Source organism: Erpetoichthys calabaricus, chromosome 4, assembly GCF_900747795.2.
Source record: "Erpetoichthys calabaricus chromosome 4, fErpCal1.3, whole genome shotgun sequence".
NCBI lineage: Eukaryota > Metazoa > Chordata > Cladistia > Polypteriformes > Polypteridae > Erpetoichthys > Erpetoichthys calabaricus.
The window spans coordinates 114,853,545-114,870,007 of NC_041397.2; the positions used below are offsets into that span (position 1 = coordinate 114,853,545).

The following is a 16,463-nucleotide window of genomic DNA, read 5'->3' on the forward strand; positions in this document are numbered from 1 at the left end:
GCCGCCCCCAGTCATTCTCAATAGCAACCCTGCTTGTACTGTTACGCACATAGCAGGAAGTTGTCTCTTGTCAGTACATCAGATGTGTTGACGGGTGCCTTCCTGCTGTGATAGCGTGTACTGTATAGCGCTGTGCAGAAGAGCTCATCTTAATCTTTTGTCTTCACCCTTCAAGAATGTCTCTGAAACACAAATCTGATGCAAGTGCTGGTGATAATAAAGTAGAAATAATAAAAAGGTCAGAGAGAGGTAAAACTCCATCATTCATTGGCAGAGCACTTGGTTACTGTCTGTCAACAATAGCATTTATTAAAATAATGTACCTGTTCCGACGTACATGCAAATTCAACTTAAGTACAAACCTACAGTCCCTATCTCGTACGTAACCCGGGGACTGCCTGTATTTGTGTCTATACGGTAACATCTGATGTAAAGCAGACATCAAACTTGGATGACATCAGTCCATACAGAGTACTCAACTAAACACATTTTCATGCTAAACATGTTTAGAGCCATCAGTTACCTAATACATATATCTTGGGGATGTGAAAAAACAAAATTGAGTTCAGAGAACAATCTTATGCTAACACAGCAAGAAAAAGGAAACTCCACAAAGAGTGTAACCATTTTAGGAACTGAACCCAATTTTTTAGAACTGTATGTCAACAAAAGTCTTAACCACCATGCTATTTTTACAATAATGAAATATTAAAAATAGGACTTTCTGACCACAAAAACACTAAATGCCTTTTTTTAGCATATGAGGTCCCTAACAGTCTTTATTTCTTGTACAATCAAAATGGCCAAAAACAACATAGCTTTCTAAGAATATTTTAACCAGACTCCTGTACAAGCAGCAAGATGTTATATGCAGAAACACTTTATTCTGCCATGTTTTTTATCGGAGGGTTGAAGTGAGCAGTTGCCTGTACCAGCAGAAAAAGGAGCAAAGTAGATACTCTGTATGGGTTGTCAGTAATTTCAACATCATAAACACATACCAAGCCAATTTAGAATCAGAATTTAACTTAACATGCTATTATTTAGATTAAGCAAGGAAACCACAGTAGCCTGGCATTGATAATTATCCTGATAATATAGAAAAGTAAGAACAATATATTTACAAAAAAATGCAATACAGTATTATATCAATGAAATCAGTTTCTTTTAAGCTTCTCAGTGTGTTTTTATTCTAAATTGAAGTACTGCATGAACAAACACCCATAATTCAAGCAAAAGAAATTAAGAAAGAAAAGGTTTGTTAAAAGTTTTTGCAAAATTTAACCTACATTAGAGGATGGCGTAAAGCATATTTATACTTACATGGCATAGCATGGTAGACACTGGGCCAGTACTGACCACTATCCCGCTTCAGCCACACACGAATAGTCCTGTGGGAACATGGTAGGCAATTTAGCTTCTTATGCTGACCTACACAGTCTTTACATTTTTTTCCAGTATGTTTTATTCACAAAAGTAAACATTTCAGTCTTCGTAAGAGCTGGTTATATACAAGTTTCTGTTATGCTTTTCTGAGACTTGATTTTTTTTTCTTTAAAGGACAAAAGACAATAACAAAACACAGTCCAGTAAAATAAAATAATATAGTCCATATATAATGTATCAAATTCAACACTCTGCCCCCATCCAATTCAGAGTGGAATAAGAGAAGAGGATGCCTCTGAATTCTTTTTAATTCCAGGAAGACAGAAATGGAATCCAAAATCTCTTCTAAGTTTATTAGCTTTGTTGTTTGCCTTTGAAAAACCCAATAATGTGTCTTTAAGTTCCAAAATAAAGAATGCTTTTAAAGAACATCCATCCATCCATCCATTTTCCAACCCACTTTTACCTTTATTTGTGCAATCCCAATTGGCAATGCTACCAGAATTCTTTCAGTATGTTGGATTGCACATGCTAGACTTCCTCAAGCCATATACCTCTTGAAAGGAATTTGGTATAATTCAATGGTTATACCAAAAGCAATAAGCCCATTGGAGTTAACAAGAAATGGGCAACAATATTCACTATTGGAATTCATGGCACATACATTTATGGTACAATGTGTTTTTTTTTTTTTCCAATTTGAGCAGTGGCAGGTCAAGTGACTTGCTCATGGTCACACAGTGTCAGTAGCGGGATTTAAACCCACAACCTCAGGGTTTGAAGTCCAAGCCTTAACCACTACACGACACTGTAAATCAAGACAACATTATTATGAACAGGCTAATACGATTCTAGCTCAACAAAACCATGAGCAGGAAGTTTGTAATGCTATAATCAAAATTACCAACACAGCTAGTAATAAAATCAAAAAACATAGTTAATATACACGCCTACAAAATCCAACTCACCACAAGGCTAATTATCTTTGGAATTAGAAAAAGTCTTTGATATTCTTTGATAGAGTTGAATGGGATTATCTATTTACTACAACACACGGATTCGGGATTTCATGGATTAAATTACTATATACCAGTCCAGAAGCCTCAGTACGAAAGAAACATGAGGTAAAGGGGATTATTAGACAATGGCTTGAACAGAAAAAAAATCACTATATGCTAAAGGTATGGTGCTTTAAACATCCGACACGCAATCATCTTTACTATTAGTTCTAAACATGCTAGAAGAATTTCATAAGATACCTGGAATTACAGTAAAATCAATCTGAATAAAAGTGTGTTTTTCCCAATGAACTCAGTAGCTTATCATGTTAGACTGGATAACACTCCATGCAGAATATCAAAACAGTTTAAAAGTCTGTGGATAACCATTATAAGTAAATATAAATATCTTTCAAAATGTAATTTTGAAAGTGCATTGGATAAAATCAAACAACATGTTAATAGATGGTCCACCCCCCATCTAACCTTTGCTGAAGAATTAACACTGTCAAAATTGACATCCTCCCTAAACCTTCTGTATTTATTTCAGAGTATTCCTATATACTGTGACAAGCGACCGGGTCCCATGCCCGGCCGGGACGCCCCTTCTACATATGTTCCGGGGGAGCAGCTGTGGACATCTCACTACCTCCCCCGGGACGCTTGGTGGCAGCCTCCCTGGCTGACGATAGTGCCTCAGTTTCCCGCAGGGTTTCATGGGAGATGGAGTTCTCCACAACCTTGTGGGGAGCTGGGGTGGCTGCCAGGGGGTGCTGCATGGAGCCAGGAACCCACCTGGACATCTCTGCAGCCCCACCCAGAAGTGCAATTAGCCACAGGTGATCAAGCACCTGGAGCACTTCCGGGTGGGCTATAAAAAGGGCCAGCATCCACCACTCAGGAGCCAGAATTGGGAAGAAGAGGACGAGGTTGCCTGGGAGGAGTGGTGGTGCCAAGGTGGAGAGAAAAAGTGTTGTTTGTGCTGTATTAAGTGCTTGTGGGACTGTGTTGTGGCTGGAGGGATTACGGGGCAGACATGCCCTCCAGCTGAAGAGAAATAAAAAGACTGTTTATTTTACACGCGCCTCTGCGTAAGTCTGTGCCCGGTCGGGCGCTATATAGCGCCATATTACAATACTTAAACAAATTGTTCTTTAAAAAATTAGACCCAGCTATAACAACATTCATCTGGACTTCGAAATGACCATGCGTTCAAGAGGTGTCTCTGTAAAGATCTAAAGCAGAACATGGCGTGGCACTACCTGATTTTCAGTTTTACTACTGGGCAGCAGATATACACATAATGAAACCTTGGAAATCAGCATAAACTCATAAATTCACAACGGCCTGGCTTGCAATGGAAAACAAATCCTGTTCTAAATCTTTATTGTATGCCCTGCATTGTGCTGCACTCAATACTATTTATCATTAGTACAGCAGTAAATCAGTCATCCACCAGTTACTTAAAATGTGGAACCAATGCAGGACACATTTCAAGGTAGAGGAGCTTTAATCGGTTGCTCCTTTAGACAATAATCATCTGTTTCAACCTTCTCAGGTGTACTCAGTATTTAACTCAAGGAAACCACAAGGGATTAAGGCACTTAGAGATCTTTATATAGATAAAGTATCTGCAGCTGATGAAAAATTCATCCTCCCACTTACACACCTTTTTCCTATATTTTAAATTGGAAATTTTGTTAAAAGAGACCTTCCCAACTTTCTGCACCTCACACCCATAGAATTCCCAGAGTCCATATTGACAAGTCTTGATGAAGACTTGGACAGTATCTCAACAATATATGAAAACATTTCAAAGAATCTACCTCTCGCTGATCCTAGGGAATGGTGAGAATGGGAACTCTCAATCGGCAACTTAAGAAGTGGAACTCAGCCATACATAAAATATACTATAGTTCTGTCTGCACCAAGCATTACTGTTTCAATCAAAAGTCTTTCATCAGCCACATTTATGTCCATTAAAAGTGTCCAAAATGTACCTGGGGCAAGACCCAATCTGTGAGTGTGGCCATCTAGCTCCAGCATCACTAGGCCACATGTTCTGGAAATGCACTAGATTAACATCATTTTTAGACCAAAATCTTTACATACTTCTGAAACAGCCTTGCTGTTACAAGCTCCAGCAACAGCAGCAATATTTGATGTACTCCCTGATGGCACTAAAGTGCCTAAGGAGAAACGGATTGTAATGGTCTACACCACACTATTAGCACACAGACTTATCCTGATCAGCTGAAGAATCCCAGCCCACCTTGTCAGTGGGTAAACAATGTTTCATATTACCTTAAATCAGAAAGAATCAAATTCCCTTTTAGAGGATATGTTCATTTTGTTTTATTTTTTAGAAATATTATAAGAATTCATTACTGCTATTTTAGAAAAAGCATGCTGGGCCCATGATTGACTCTCTAATGTCAAAACCTGTTTTATCATCTCTTAAAAAGTATGGTTTTGGTGCAGTATGGTGTTGGTGCTATTTCATTTTGCCTGAGACACTCTTCCTTTGCTCTTTCTTTTGGAAGGGAGATGAATCTTATTTATTTATTTTTTCTGCTGTTGTTTTCTATTTGTATTTTTGTTTATTCATTTTCTTTCATTATAAAAATATTGCTTTTGGGGGAGTATTCCTTTAACAGTGTTTTCGGCATTGTTTACACAATTGAATTTACAAACTTAATGTAAACAGAAATAAGTGAGGGGAGGCTGAATGTATAATAATAGGTAATGATAATAATAGTAATATTACTAATAAGGAATATAATACTGCCACATACATGAAAAAGGGCAACTTTATAGAATTTAAGTAAACATTATGCTGAAAATATATAAATGTTTGCGACTAAATGTAAAACAAACACCAATGTACCGTAGATGCTTGCTTGTAAACAATAATAATCGGATTCATTATATATTTATCAGACTTCTTGCCTTTTGTTGTACCACTCCCTCTAGCTGGAGGCAAGGTAAGTAAGGTAAGGTAAGGTAAGTTGCAATTGTGTACAATAGCAAGGAAAAACAAACATGCTGTTTAATATTCATTGCTGTATTTTTGTGTCTTGTTTTACATTAATTTATTTTTTGCTTTATCTTTCCATCCATTTTAGAGCCTCCTTAAACAAAGAGTAGGTTCACAGGAGCCTCAGAAGCAAGTCAAAAAGCAACTCTGGATGGGGCACCGGTCCATCATAGGGTGCATTCATTCACACACCAATGCTTACACATGCTATGAAGAAACAATTTTAAAGATGCCGATTAACCTGTCTCACATATTCAAGTACCGAGAGAAAAAAAGCCAGGCACCCAAGTGGAGGACTAAAAAATTTCACCACACACATAGTAAATGGGCCAGTATTCAAACTAAACTACTGTACTGTACTGTAGATCTGTAAAAATGTACAGAATTCTGAGCTTACAAGTGTAATTTTGTTACACAATTCTTCTTTCAGTTGCTCCCGTTAGGGGTTACCACAGTGGATCATCTTTTTCTATACACAATAATAAATTGAAATCAGTATTATAATCAGTGTTTCCAGAAACTGCAGATTTTTTACATAGCACTGCTAAATGGAACCTAAAGTTGCTGCTGCTAAATGAATACAAGAAAATTAATTAGGCATATTTTTGTCCACCATTTAATCTTTAATAGTGAACACAATTAAGATGAATATAAGATAAAGAAAATGTTAATTTAATGGAAGATAGGTACACATAATTAAATAAAGAGAAAGAAGAGGAGCGTGGCAGAGTGGTTAGCAGTGCTGCCTCATGGATCTAGCACCCTGAGTTTGAATCAAGTGTCTGGTCACTGCCCATATGGGATTTGCTTGCTCTCTCTCAGTATCTGTGTGGGTTTTGCTCCCACAACTCCAAAGATATGCAGACTATGTTAACTGAAGACTCCAAATTGGTCCTTTATGTTTGTGTGTTAGGTTAGGTTAGGTATGATGAAGGACAAAACTGACTGGTAAAAATAATCACAGGTGAATGGAACTTACATGCTTTAAAGAAACCTTTGAACAGACTACAGAGGTGAATGATGGATCAGCTGCATTCCATCTTGCTGTTGATTGATGGCAGGTGTTCCATTTCTTTTTATCGTCTGTCAGAGGCCTAAGAGTTATAATGTATTTATATACTCTATGTTAGTTTGCCTCATTATCTACTGTAGAGCATGCCCTCATCATACCTTCACTCAAGGTTAAACAGCTCTGTTTTTGCGTAAGGAGGCATCTGAAAGAAGAACATTCCAAGTCTAGCCTGTTCTCCTCCTACAGCTTGCTGATGGTGTCACAAGCACAGATCACACAAAGCCAGCAGATAAGATTTACTGAGCCCAGCTGCTTCAAGCCCTTGAGACAGGCATAAAATCTATTGTCCCTAGATACTTTCAGAAACCTGGCCAAATGTCTATTAAATAGCATCTCCTCTTCCCTTAATGTTCATAAAATTAAGGAAATGAATGAGCCCAGGAGATACAATAATCTGGGACAAACAAGTATTAACACTCATTAAGCCCAGACAAATGAATTGGTCAGTTGACAATGAGCTGAGGAGAAAGTAGAGTACAGACGAAAAGAGAAACTTGGGCACATTAACGTGGTGAGATTCCTGCAGAGCAATGTAGAATGGCTCCTTATTATGTAAGAGTGAGCTGCCAGATTTATTTCAGTTCAACACAAGCTCTGTGCCACCGGTTCCAGGTTCTTTTAATGGCAACTTCTGCATTTTTTCTTTTGCTTACAGAATTTCACAACCGTTGTTGTGCTCACGGAGGCCCAAATGAGGCACATTACCTGCCTTGTGAGGGAGTGTCAGTTACAGCACTGCGGCCACGTGGCGCAATTCAATGAGGGTGATCTGGCTAGCAGGATCTTCATAGTTGAGGACCAAAGTGACTGGACCAGGGCAAGGGGATGCCCATGTAACACCTAGCTGTGGCAGATGGATGGTCATTTCCGGAAGGTGGGACTGGACCACGTGACTACCTGGGGGAGTTGCCAACCAGGATCCTAAATTGTTTCATCGTGTGGCGGGTACGGCAATGTGCTGTACTGGTACATGCTACCTGACCTGACCTTACGGAATATCTCTTTCTCTTGACTATAGCACTGAGATAGAGTAGTTTCTCGCTGGAGGAACAGCTTGTCCCAGGAGCAAATTTAGCTTTTGCAGAAGCTCAAGAAATATAGAAATATTATAACAAGCATACAGTAACCACCCCCTCAAAAGACACAAGCATTACATGAAAAGAAGAAAAAATGCCTAATGATAAGAAATACATTTTAAAAGTGTATTGTTGTAGGTATAAAAGAACCCCCGTAGCATTTTTGGGCACACACTTATGGTATAATTTGATGGCTAAAAGTACTCGATGATAGCATATCACAGAAAGGATATGGAGGTGTTCATAATGGCCATCAGTTTTGGCTTCATTCTTTAATCCAGCACTAATTCCGTTATGTCGAGAGCACATCCCATAACAATGTCTGCTCTTTTAATTAGCTAGTTGATTTGATAGGCCTCTCCTGAAGTGATGTTACTAGCCCAACACACTATAGCATAGAAAAATCACTCTGGCCATCACAGAGTTGTAAAAGATGTGAACGATGGCACTATATGCCCTTTAAATTAACAAAGTCTCCTAAGAAAGTCAGTCTAGGACAAAAACAGAGGGACGTCTCTGAGTATTGTGTATATAGAGTGCTATCCTGGGTGATGTCTCACAAGTGAGTAATAGGAGTGTGGTCTTGTGAGTAGAATATGTATTATTTGAAGCCATAACCCCAGCCACTTTGTGTGCACACTATTTAGGCCATGGGAGTGCAGCTGGATGATAAATTAGACTGGACTGCCAATACTGATGCGCTGTGCAAGAAAGGACAGAGCCGGCTATACTTCCTTAGAAGGCTGGCGTCCTTCAACATCTGCAATAAGATGCTGCAGATGTTCTATCAGACAGTTGTGGCGAGCGCCCTCTTCTACGCGGTGGTGTGCTGGGGAGGCAGCATTAAGAGGAAAGACGCCTGGACAAACTGGTGAGGAAGGCAGGCTCTATTGTTGGCATGGAGCTGGACAGTTTAACATCTGTGGCAGAGCGACGGGCGCTCAGCAGGCTCCTATCAATTATGGAGAATCCACTGCATCCACTAAACAGTGTCATCTCCAGACAGAAGAGCAGCTTCAGCGACAGACTGCTGTCACTGTCCTGCTCCACAGACAGATTGAGGAGATCGTTCCTCCCCCAAACTATGCGACTCTTCAATTCCACCCGGGGGGGTAAACGTTAACATTTAACATTATACAAAGTTATTGTCTGTTTTTCACCTGCATTATTATCATTCTTTAATATTATTTATTGTATCAGTATGCTGCTGCTGGAGAATGTGAATTTCCCATTGGGATTAATAAAGTTATCTATCTATCTATCTATCTATCTATCTATCTATCTATCTATCTATCTATCTATCTATCTATCTATCTATCTATCTATCTAAGCAGCAACATAACACAGGGTTAGTTGTATGTTGTTTGTTTGATTGGGGTATCTGCATCCTTTTTGCAAACAAACTTTGATACTTGTTATATCGAGGGACTGACCTCTTTCCATAGCAATATAATCCTGTAATGAGCTAACACCCTTTGCCCTGTGCTTCCAGGATAGGCACTGCATTAAGTTGCTTTAAGGATGTAATGTATGTGCACAGTGTAAAGTGTAAAACTAAGAAATATTGATTGGAGTGAACAAAATAAATGTGAATATTGTCTTCTTTAAAGTAGTATATTATTAAAAGTTATTGAATTCATAGAACACTCGAGCTATCCAAGAAAATGTTTATTCTAACAGCTGTTTTATATAGTTCAACAAAGCTTCCCTTTATGACTGACAAAGCATTAGAAAATCTATGTTGTACAAAAGAATAATGGACTTAAATCCCCAGAAGTACAAAAAAGGTGCCACCCTGTAGCTGTTACCTTTACAAATTACTGATTCAATAGTGAAAACTAACAGTAAATTAAAACCACCTTAATTTCCTGTTTTAATATTTTGCAACAATATACTACTGTAAATTAACTGCTTTGAGAGGCATGAAGAATAAGGCAGATTTTAAAATTTTACGTTACTAGTGTACAATTTGAAGACACTGTGAAGGCAAAATGTTGCATTAACAGGAAGCATTTCCTGTATTGTGAGTCAAACAGGAAGAGCTTTTATCCTGCATAAAAGAGTGGGAATCTGAAAAAAAATGTTGATGTGTTAACACGCTGTAGTTAAGTTGGTGAAGAAATCAATAATTATCAGACTTTATGGCCTCATTTTGCTAGTACATTTTCACACATTCAAACATTGATAAAAAAAACCAAGAACGGTTATACTAACCAAGTGAGAAACTTGGAAAAAAAAAATCAACCACTAAACAAGTAAAAGAATTCTCACTTGGTCTCTATGCCTAGAACAAGAGGTGAGTCCTTGAAACACGTCAGCCAAATCTACATTTATCTTTGAATCTCAGGAATGCAATATATTCCTGATGTTATATGGTTGTAAACTTTATGATATTGTATCTACTGCTGTGGACTGATTACTTCTATTTGCGGCTCACATTGTTCATGTCTGTGTTTCTTTTATGGTGATCTTCTAGGTCACATTTTTTCTGTGTATTGATTTTCTATTGATCATCTTCATTTGAATGTCCTCTGGATGTTTTCATTCCCTGTTTCAAGAAATTATTATGATTATCTTTATATTGGATGTTACAGTTCCCTTGTTGTCATATGAAGTGAAATATTTATACATGGATTATGATTTTTTTGTAATATGATGTGATATTTATACCCTATCGGGTGTAAACGTTTCTTTTGTGGATATAATTGATAAATTGAATGAAACATATATTTAAATTTATTTTGTTCTATTGTTACATTTAATTAATTGAATATTTAGAACACAGCATATCAATTATTTCAATATTAAGAAACAAAATTTTTCGTTAATTAAGGATCGAACTTGAATTATAAAGCAGAAGTCAGCATTTCAATTGTGTACTCTTAAGTCATTTCAGTAAGGCCCTAATAAAAGGCCATGTAGTAAACAAAATCAGCCACATTCAATAGACAAGTTTTCTTACATAAAGTAGTTGAATTTGCATAGTTACATATGTAATGCATACTAAATCATTAATGTAGTACATTGTGATTCAAATTTTTTAATGTTCTTCAAATGGATTCTATATTTGCCTTGGAATCTGACTGGGAGAGGTATGTGTGATTATTTAGATAGATAGATAGATAGATAGATAGATAGATAGATAGATAGATAGATAGATAGATAGATAGATAGATAGATAGATAGATAGATAGATACTTTATTAATCCCAATGGGAAATTCACATTCTTCAGCGGCAGCATACTGATACAATAAATAATATTAAATTAAAGAATGATAATAATGCAGGTGAAAAACAGGCAATAACTATGTATAATGTTAAATGTTAACGTTTACGTTTACCCCCCCCCCCCCCCCGTTTAATTAGAAATATTGGAGCTATTACAAATCTTAAAGACCTGCTTGACAGTATACAGTGTTTTTCCATCATACGGGTGTTAAAAATGTATTCACACAGAAGCACTGCCTCTTCAGATTAATCTCAAAATGACAGGTAGCAGCAGGACTGGCCCCCACAAGCTCCCATCTTTCATGGTAGAAGCTTTGATCATTAAATAAATTAGGATAAAATTTCTGTGGTGCTCATATGATATGATTCCTGTGGAACTCACAACTTAATATGTTTTGGTATACCTAAAGAAAACTTAAAAATTCAAAAGTATTTCATCACCTTGAATCATTTGTATTAATATTAGTTAACTTGAAAATAATACTGATTGTAAAAATAATTTAAACATAAAAGAAGAAATATTTTAAAGTAAAATGATTTCCTTTCTCCAGTATAATTTTGAAAATGCTGGAGTTTGGTGTTACTGTATTTAGTTAAATGTAATGCAGTAAGACTGTATTTTTACTCATTTATTACATTTCTCTCTATTTTAAAAAAAAAATCTTGGAAGGAGATGAGACGTGATTTTCTCTGAGAGACACTTTCAAGTCCTGCGAGACCAGTCTCAGTGCCAAGAGATTAAATCACGCCTGGGGCTGGAAATAAAGGACAAAGAGTAGATGACAAAGTAGAACGTCGTAAAGAATTCAAAAATGTTGGCGCAGTACACATGCAGAGCAGGTCAGAGATAATGGAAGTACAAAATTTGAAAGTCTCAAAAAAGGGATAGGAAAGATCACATTAGCCCAAACAAACTGAAATTATTACTCTGTGAAATAACGGAACAGCGAAAAGAGATTGAATATATTGTTCGGATTTAAACTTTAAGTCAGAGACTTATAGATCGTCTAATTCATGTTGCCGTCAGGGAAAAGTAGTGTTTCTTCTCAATGAAGAGGCGTATCCGCAAGAATTAAAAGATTTGTTGTTTGGTGAAAGTGAAATCCCGTGAGAGAAAATTTCAAGCCCCGCGAGACAACAGCTTATGCAAAGAGATTTGGAAAAGTCCTGCCCACATCTAAAACATTTACAACCATGCATATGGTTCAATCATTTCTCATTTGTGTCAATGCTATTGTCAGACACAGTTCGTGTAGAGAGAAAGAAATGATATTCACTCAAGGCTAGTTATACATTGCATTGCCACGATGTAATTCCAAACACGGAATCAAAATTCAATGCGACATTGACGAAAAGGTAAAAGCAAAAAGAGATTGAATATATGGTCATTGGTGATATGACAGAAGTATGTAGATATTGTTTGGCTTTAAACTTTTAACTCGGAGACTTGTAGATCATCTAATTCGTGTTGCCATCAGGGAAAAGTAGTGTTTTCTTCCCAATGAAGAGGCCTTTCCACGAGAATTAAAACTTTTGTTGGTTGGTGAAAGTGAAATCCACATACACGAGCGGCAGAGATGCAAAGTTGCTGGCGCATAGCGCAGGCAGGGGGGTTGGCGAGTGAAGTGAGCAGGGGGCGAAGTCCCCTAGGTATTCTACATTTAAAAGATGCACAAAGGACAATTTAAACTTGGTCTACAAAATCTGAACATATCTGTGTTGCACTATGTACATTTTAAAAGTAGTGATCGGAATGGAACTGTAAAGACTAAAAACAGAGGACTGAATTCGACAAGAAAATTGTAGGATGGTATCTGTTTAAAGACTTGACATACAAATCAATAGACCAATACTTCAGGTAAGCACTGTAAGTAGTTTGCTTACATGTATAAGGAAGCTCCTGATCATCCGATCAGCAAGAACGAAAACTTAAAGCTACTGTCACTATCCAGGACTGAGTTTCCCCAGTCCAACTTGGGAACATTATGAAATGTTTTTAGATGGCATGCTACTGCCACATGGATCCTTCATGCTTGGTGAGAATCCCACTCTCACACATAGTCATTATGATGTTTGCACAGTATCTCTGAGTATACATGGGTTTCTCCCAGGTACACCATTTTTCCTCCCCCATCCTCAAAGAAATGCAGGTTAGGTTAATTGATGTTTCCAAACTGGCCCGTATATGTAAGTGGGTCATGTAAAGGACTAGTACCCTGTGTGGGATTGTTTCCAACCTTTGCACTCAGTCCCACAATGATAGAATTCAGCCTCCCTACGTCCTTACATTGAATTAATGCAGGATTCCAAATTTTATGTTAAAAACCTTCCCTTTCAGATTCGCTTTCTTCAGCTGTAGTCTTGCTTCAGAGTTTCAGTCAAGTTAAGTTCTGAAGGTCCCTAAAGCCTTGCTACATTTACTTATTTGGTTGACGACTTTAGATAGATAGATAGATAGATAGATAGATAGATAGATAGATAGATAGATAGATAGATAGATAGATAGATACTTTATTAATCCCAATGGGAAATTCACATTCTTCAGCAGCAGCATACTGATACAATAAATAATATTAAATTAAAGAATGATAATAATACAGGTGAAAAAACAGACAATAACTATGTATAATGTTAAATATTAACGTTTACCCCCCCTGGTGGAATTAAAGAGTCGCATAGTTTGGGAGAGGAACGATCTCCTCAATCTGTCTGTGGAGCAGGACAGTGACAGCAGTCTGTCACTGAAGCTGCTCTTCTGTCTGGAGATGACATTATTTAGTGGATGCAGTGGATTCCCCATAATTGATAGGAGCCTGCTGAGCGCCCTTCGCTCTGCCACAGATGTTAAACTGTCCAGCTCCATGCCAACAATAGAGCCTGCCTTCCTCACCAGTTTGTCCAGGCGTGAGGCGTCTTTCCTCTTAATGCTGCCTCCCCAGCACACCACTGCGTAGAAGAGGGCGCTCGCCACAACTGTTTGATAGAACATCTGCAGCATCTTATTGCAGATGTTGAAGGAAGCCAGCCTTCTAAGGAAGTATAACCGGCTTTGTCCTTTCTTGCACAGCGCATCAGTATTGGCAGTCCAGTCTAATTTATCATCCAGCTGCACTCCCAGATATTTATAGGTCTGCACCATCTGCACACAGTCACCTTTGATGATCACTGGGTCTATGAGGGGTCTGGGCCTCCTAAAATCCACCACCAGCTCCTTGGTTTTGCTGGTGTTCAGGTGTAGGTGGTTTGAGTCGGACCATTTAACAAAGTCATTGATTAGGTCCCTATACTCCTCCTCCAGCCCATTCCTGATACAGCCCACGATAGCAGTGTCATCAGCGAACTTTTGCACATGGCAGGACTCTGAGTTGTATCCAAGGTGCTGTACATTTGAGATACAATGGTCTCACACAGTGTAGTGGGATTTGAACCCACAACCTCAGGGTTTGCAGACCAAAGCCTTAACCACCATACCATGTAGCTTATTTGATGTCTCTAATGTTAATTAGTATACAGTGTGCAGTTCTGTTACACTGCTTGTTTTAACTATAAGTGCAACTCAGAGTGCCACGGTTATCCATCCTGCCCAACAGCACTGGGTTTAAAGAGTTAATGTGCTGTTCAAGGGAAGCACCCTTGCAGTGAACAGGAGGCTTCTTCATGGGAGATTAGCATCAGCCTAATGTGCAAGGACATGACATCGGTAACTCTAAATCATGCCATTTAAGTGTAAGTGTGTAACCAACAGTGACCTGGTCTTGACTCCTGTCCCGCTGCCGGAGTTGCTACAAACACTAAAGCTCCCTACAGCCTTGGCAGTTTACATTTTCAGATTTTTAGACACACACCAAAAATTAGACACAATTATAAAGTAATATTTTGATCCTATAAACGTTTAGAGTGTAAGGGGTAAAGTGCATGGTTCATCGGTCCGACTGTAAACTTCTGCGGTGGACGAAAAGCGCGGATCGTCCTCAAGTGGACTGTGACAGTGGCCGACTGGTAGGTTTTGCGTACATCGGACACCTGCTCACCTTAGCGGTGCGTGGTTGCTGTTGCGTCACATGATATACGTTTCATTTTTGACAAAGCGAATTTTTTAGCTTGTTGTCACCATCACAATACCGACAGAAACATGATTCCCTCATTTAACATTTATAACTTTGGCCGATAAACATTGGATCTTTCATTAACTTCACATGCCGCATACAGAAAAACAGAAGTGCATCCACTGTGCTGTGATTATCTCCTCGATTTCTTATAAGAGCCATGTATTAATCACCATATTGTGCTTAGAAAATAAAAGCAATTATTACGTAGTGCATTTAATATACATCCCCCAGTAACATCTCTGCCAATAATCCTCCATATACCTGTCTTCTGAAACGCTTATTACTCCGTCCTCCTTTGGGATGATCACCGCAGCGTTAACCACGTCCTGCGACCCTTCGATCTTATTCAGCAATACGGGACGGCGCGTCAGAGGTTTCGGATGGATTTCAGCTGCCATAGCGATGCACTAAGTCCTTTTCTTGCATCTGCATAAAGGGATCATAGCACCCAAACACGGTGTCCGACTCTCCTTCACGTAGGCGCTCGCTTTTGTATGGGGTTTTACTTGACGGGTGACGAACTGGTCAGCTGACGACTTACTCGCCTGCGTCCATGATCTGTCAGAGCCTCGCGCGGATAATCTGCGCTTGCGTGGGCCATGCTGTTCCGCGTCTGCGCAGTAAAAGTACACGACAAGTTCATTTCGGAATCTGTGTTGTTTTATTTACTTTCAGCTAGTTCCCGTCCTGGATGTAAATGTTGTGGTTTAGTATAGAAAGGCGCGGGACATAATCAACAGCCAAGATGATCCTAATCAAGATTATTGTGCTCCGAGATTCGGTTAATTGTGTAGCATATTTTATAGTGGCAATAATCGGTATTGGCGCAAGGGGGCGCTCATAGGCGGCACGAAAACGAGCATTAATATGCCCTGTGTAAGATAAAAAAGAAAGTAAACCAATTCAAAGAAAAAGTGGAAGGAAAAAGATCCGCTCTTTCATATGCAAGAACGAAACGGGAAGTGTGGGCATCTTAAATAACTTTACAAATCCAAGTATAAAGCCGATGTCTATTGCATTATAGCAGTCCTTGCAAACGTGGCATTCGAAATTTTAACTAGCAAGAAAAGCACCCCTCGAAATTGAGAGAAACATTTACGTTGGCCAGGGGTCCTGATCCTTGTTTGTTTTACTCTTTAGCGTCATCACAATATTATTAGTAAGGAGTAACAGTAGTAATTAGTAAAACATAAGGTAACGTTCAGGAAAATTCAAGGTAGTAAAAAACAAAAAAAAAACCTCTTGAATCATAATTCTGATCACAGAATTTACAAACACTTAGATCTGAATTAGCATCGTGTTAAACAGAACATCTCTTAATACATTCCTTTGTTATAAAAAAAACAAAAAAACCCCAAAAGATTATGCTGTCAGCCGTGAATCTTTTATTCTAAATCCGGTTTTTCCAGTCTCAGTTTAACTGTGCATGTTTTAAATGTCTTCTAGGAGACAATCCAGCAAATTTAGTTTCACATATAACACTGTCACATGGCTCTTTATAAAGCACATATGAATACAATTGAAAGTAATCTGATTACAAACTCTGTTGTTTTGCT

General features: G+C 38.3%; 1 protein-coding gene across 1 annotated transcript in view; it reads right to left on the reverse strand.

Annotated features, from left to right (window-relative positions):
- The window catches only part of wdfy2 (WD repeat and FYVE domain containing 2), a 93,822-nt gene extending 78,338 nt beyond the window's left edge, over positions 1–15,484 (reverse strand). The window contains exons 1-2 of the mRNA XM_028799705.2: positions 15,169–15,484; positions 1,324–1,391 (exon numbers count right to left, since the gene is read on the reverse strand). Coding sequence (XP_028655538.1) covers positions 1,324–1,391; positions 15,169–15,305 — 205 coding nt within the window. The 5' untranslated portion in view covers positions 15,306–15,484. The remainder of the gene's footprint in view (positions 1–1,323; positions 1,392–15,168) is intronic.
- Between the last annotated feature and the right edge of the window lie 979 nt (positions 15,485–16,463).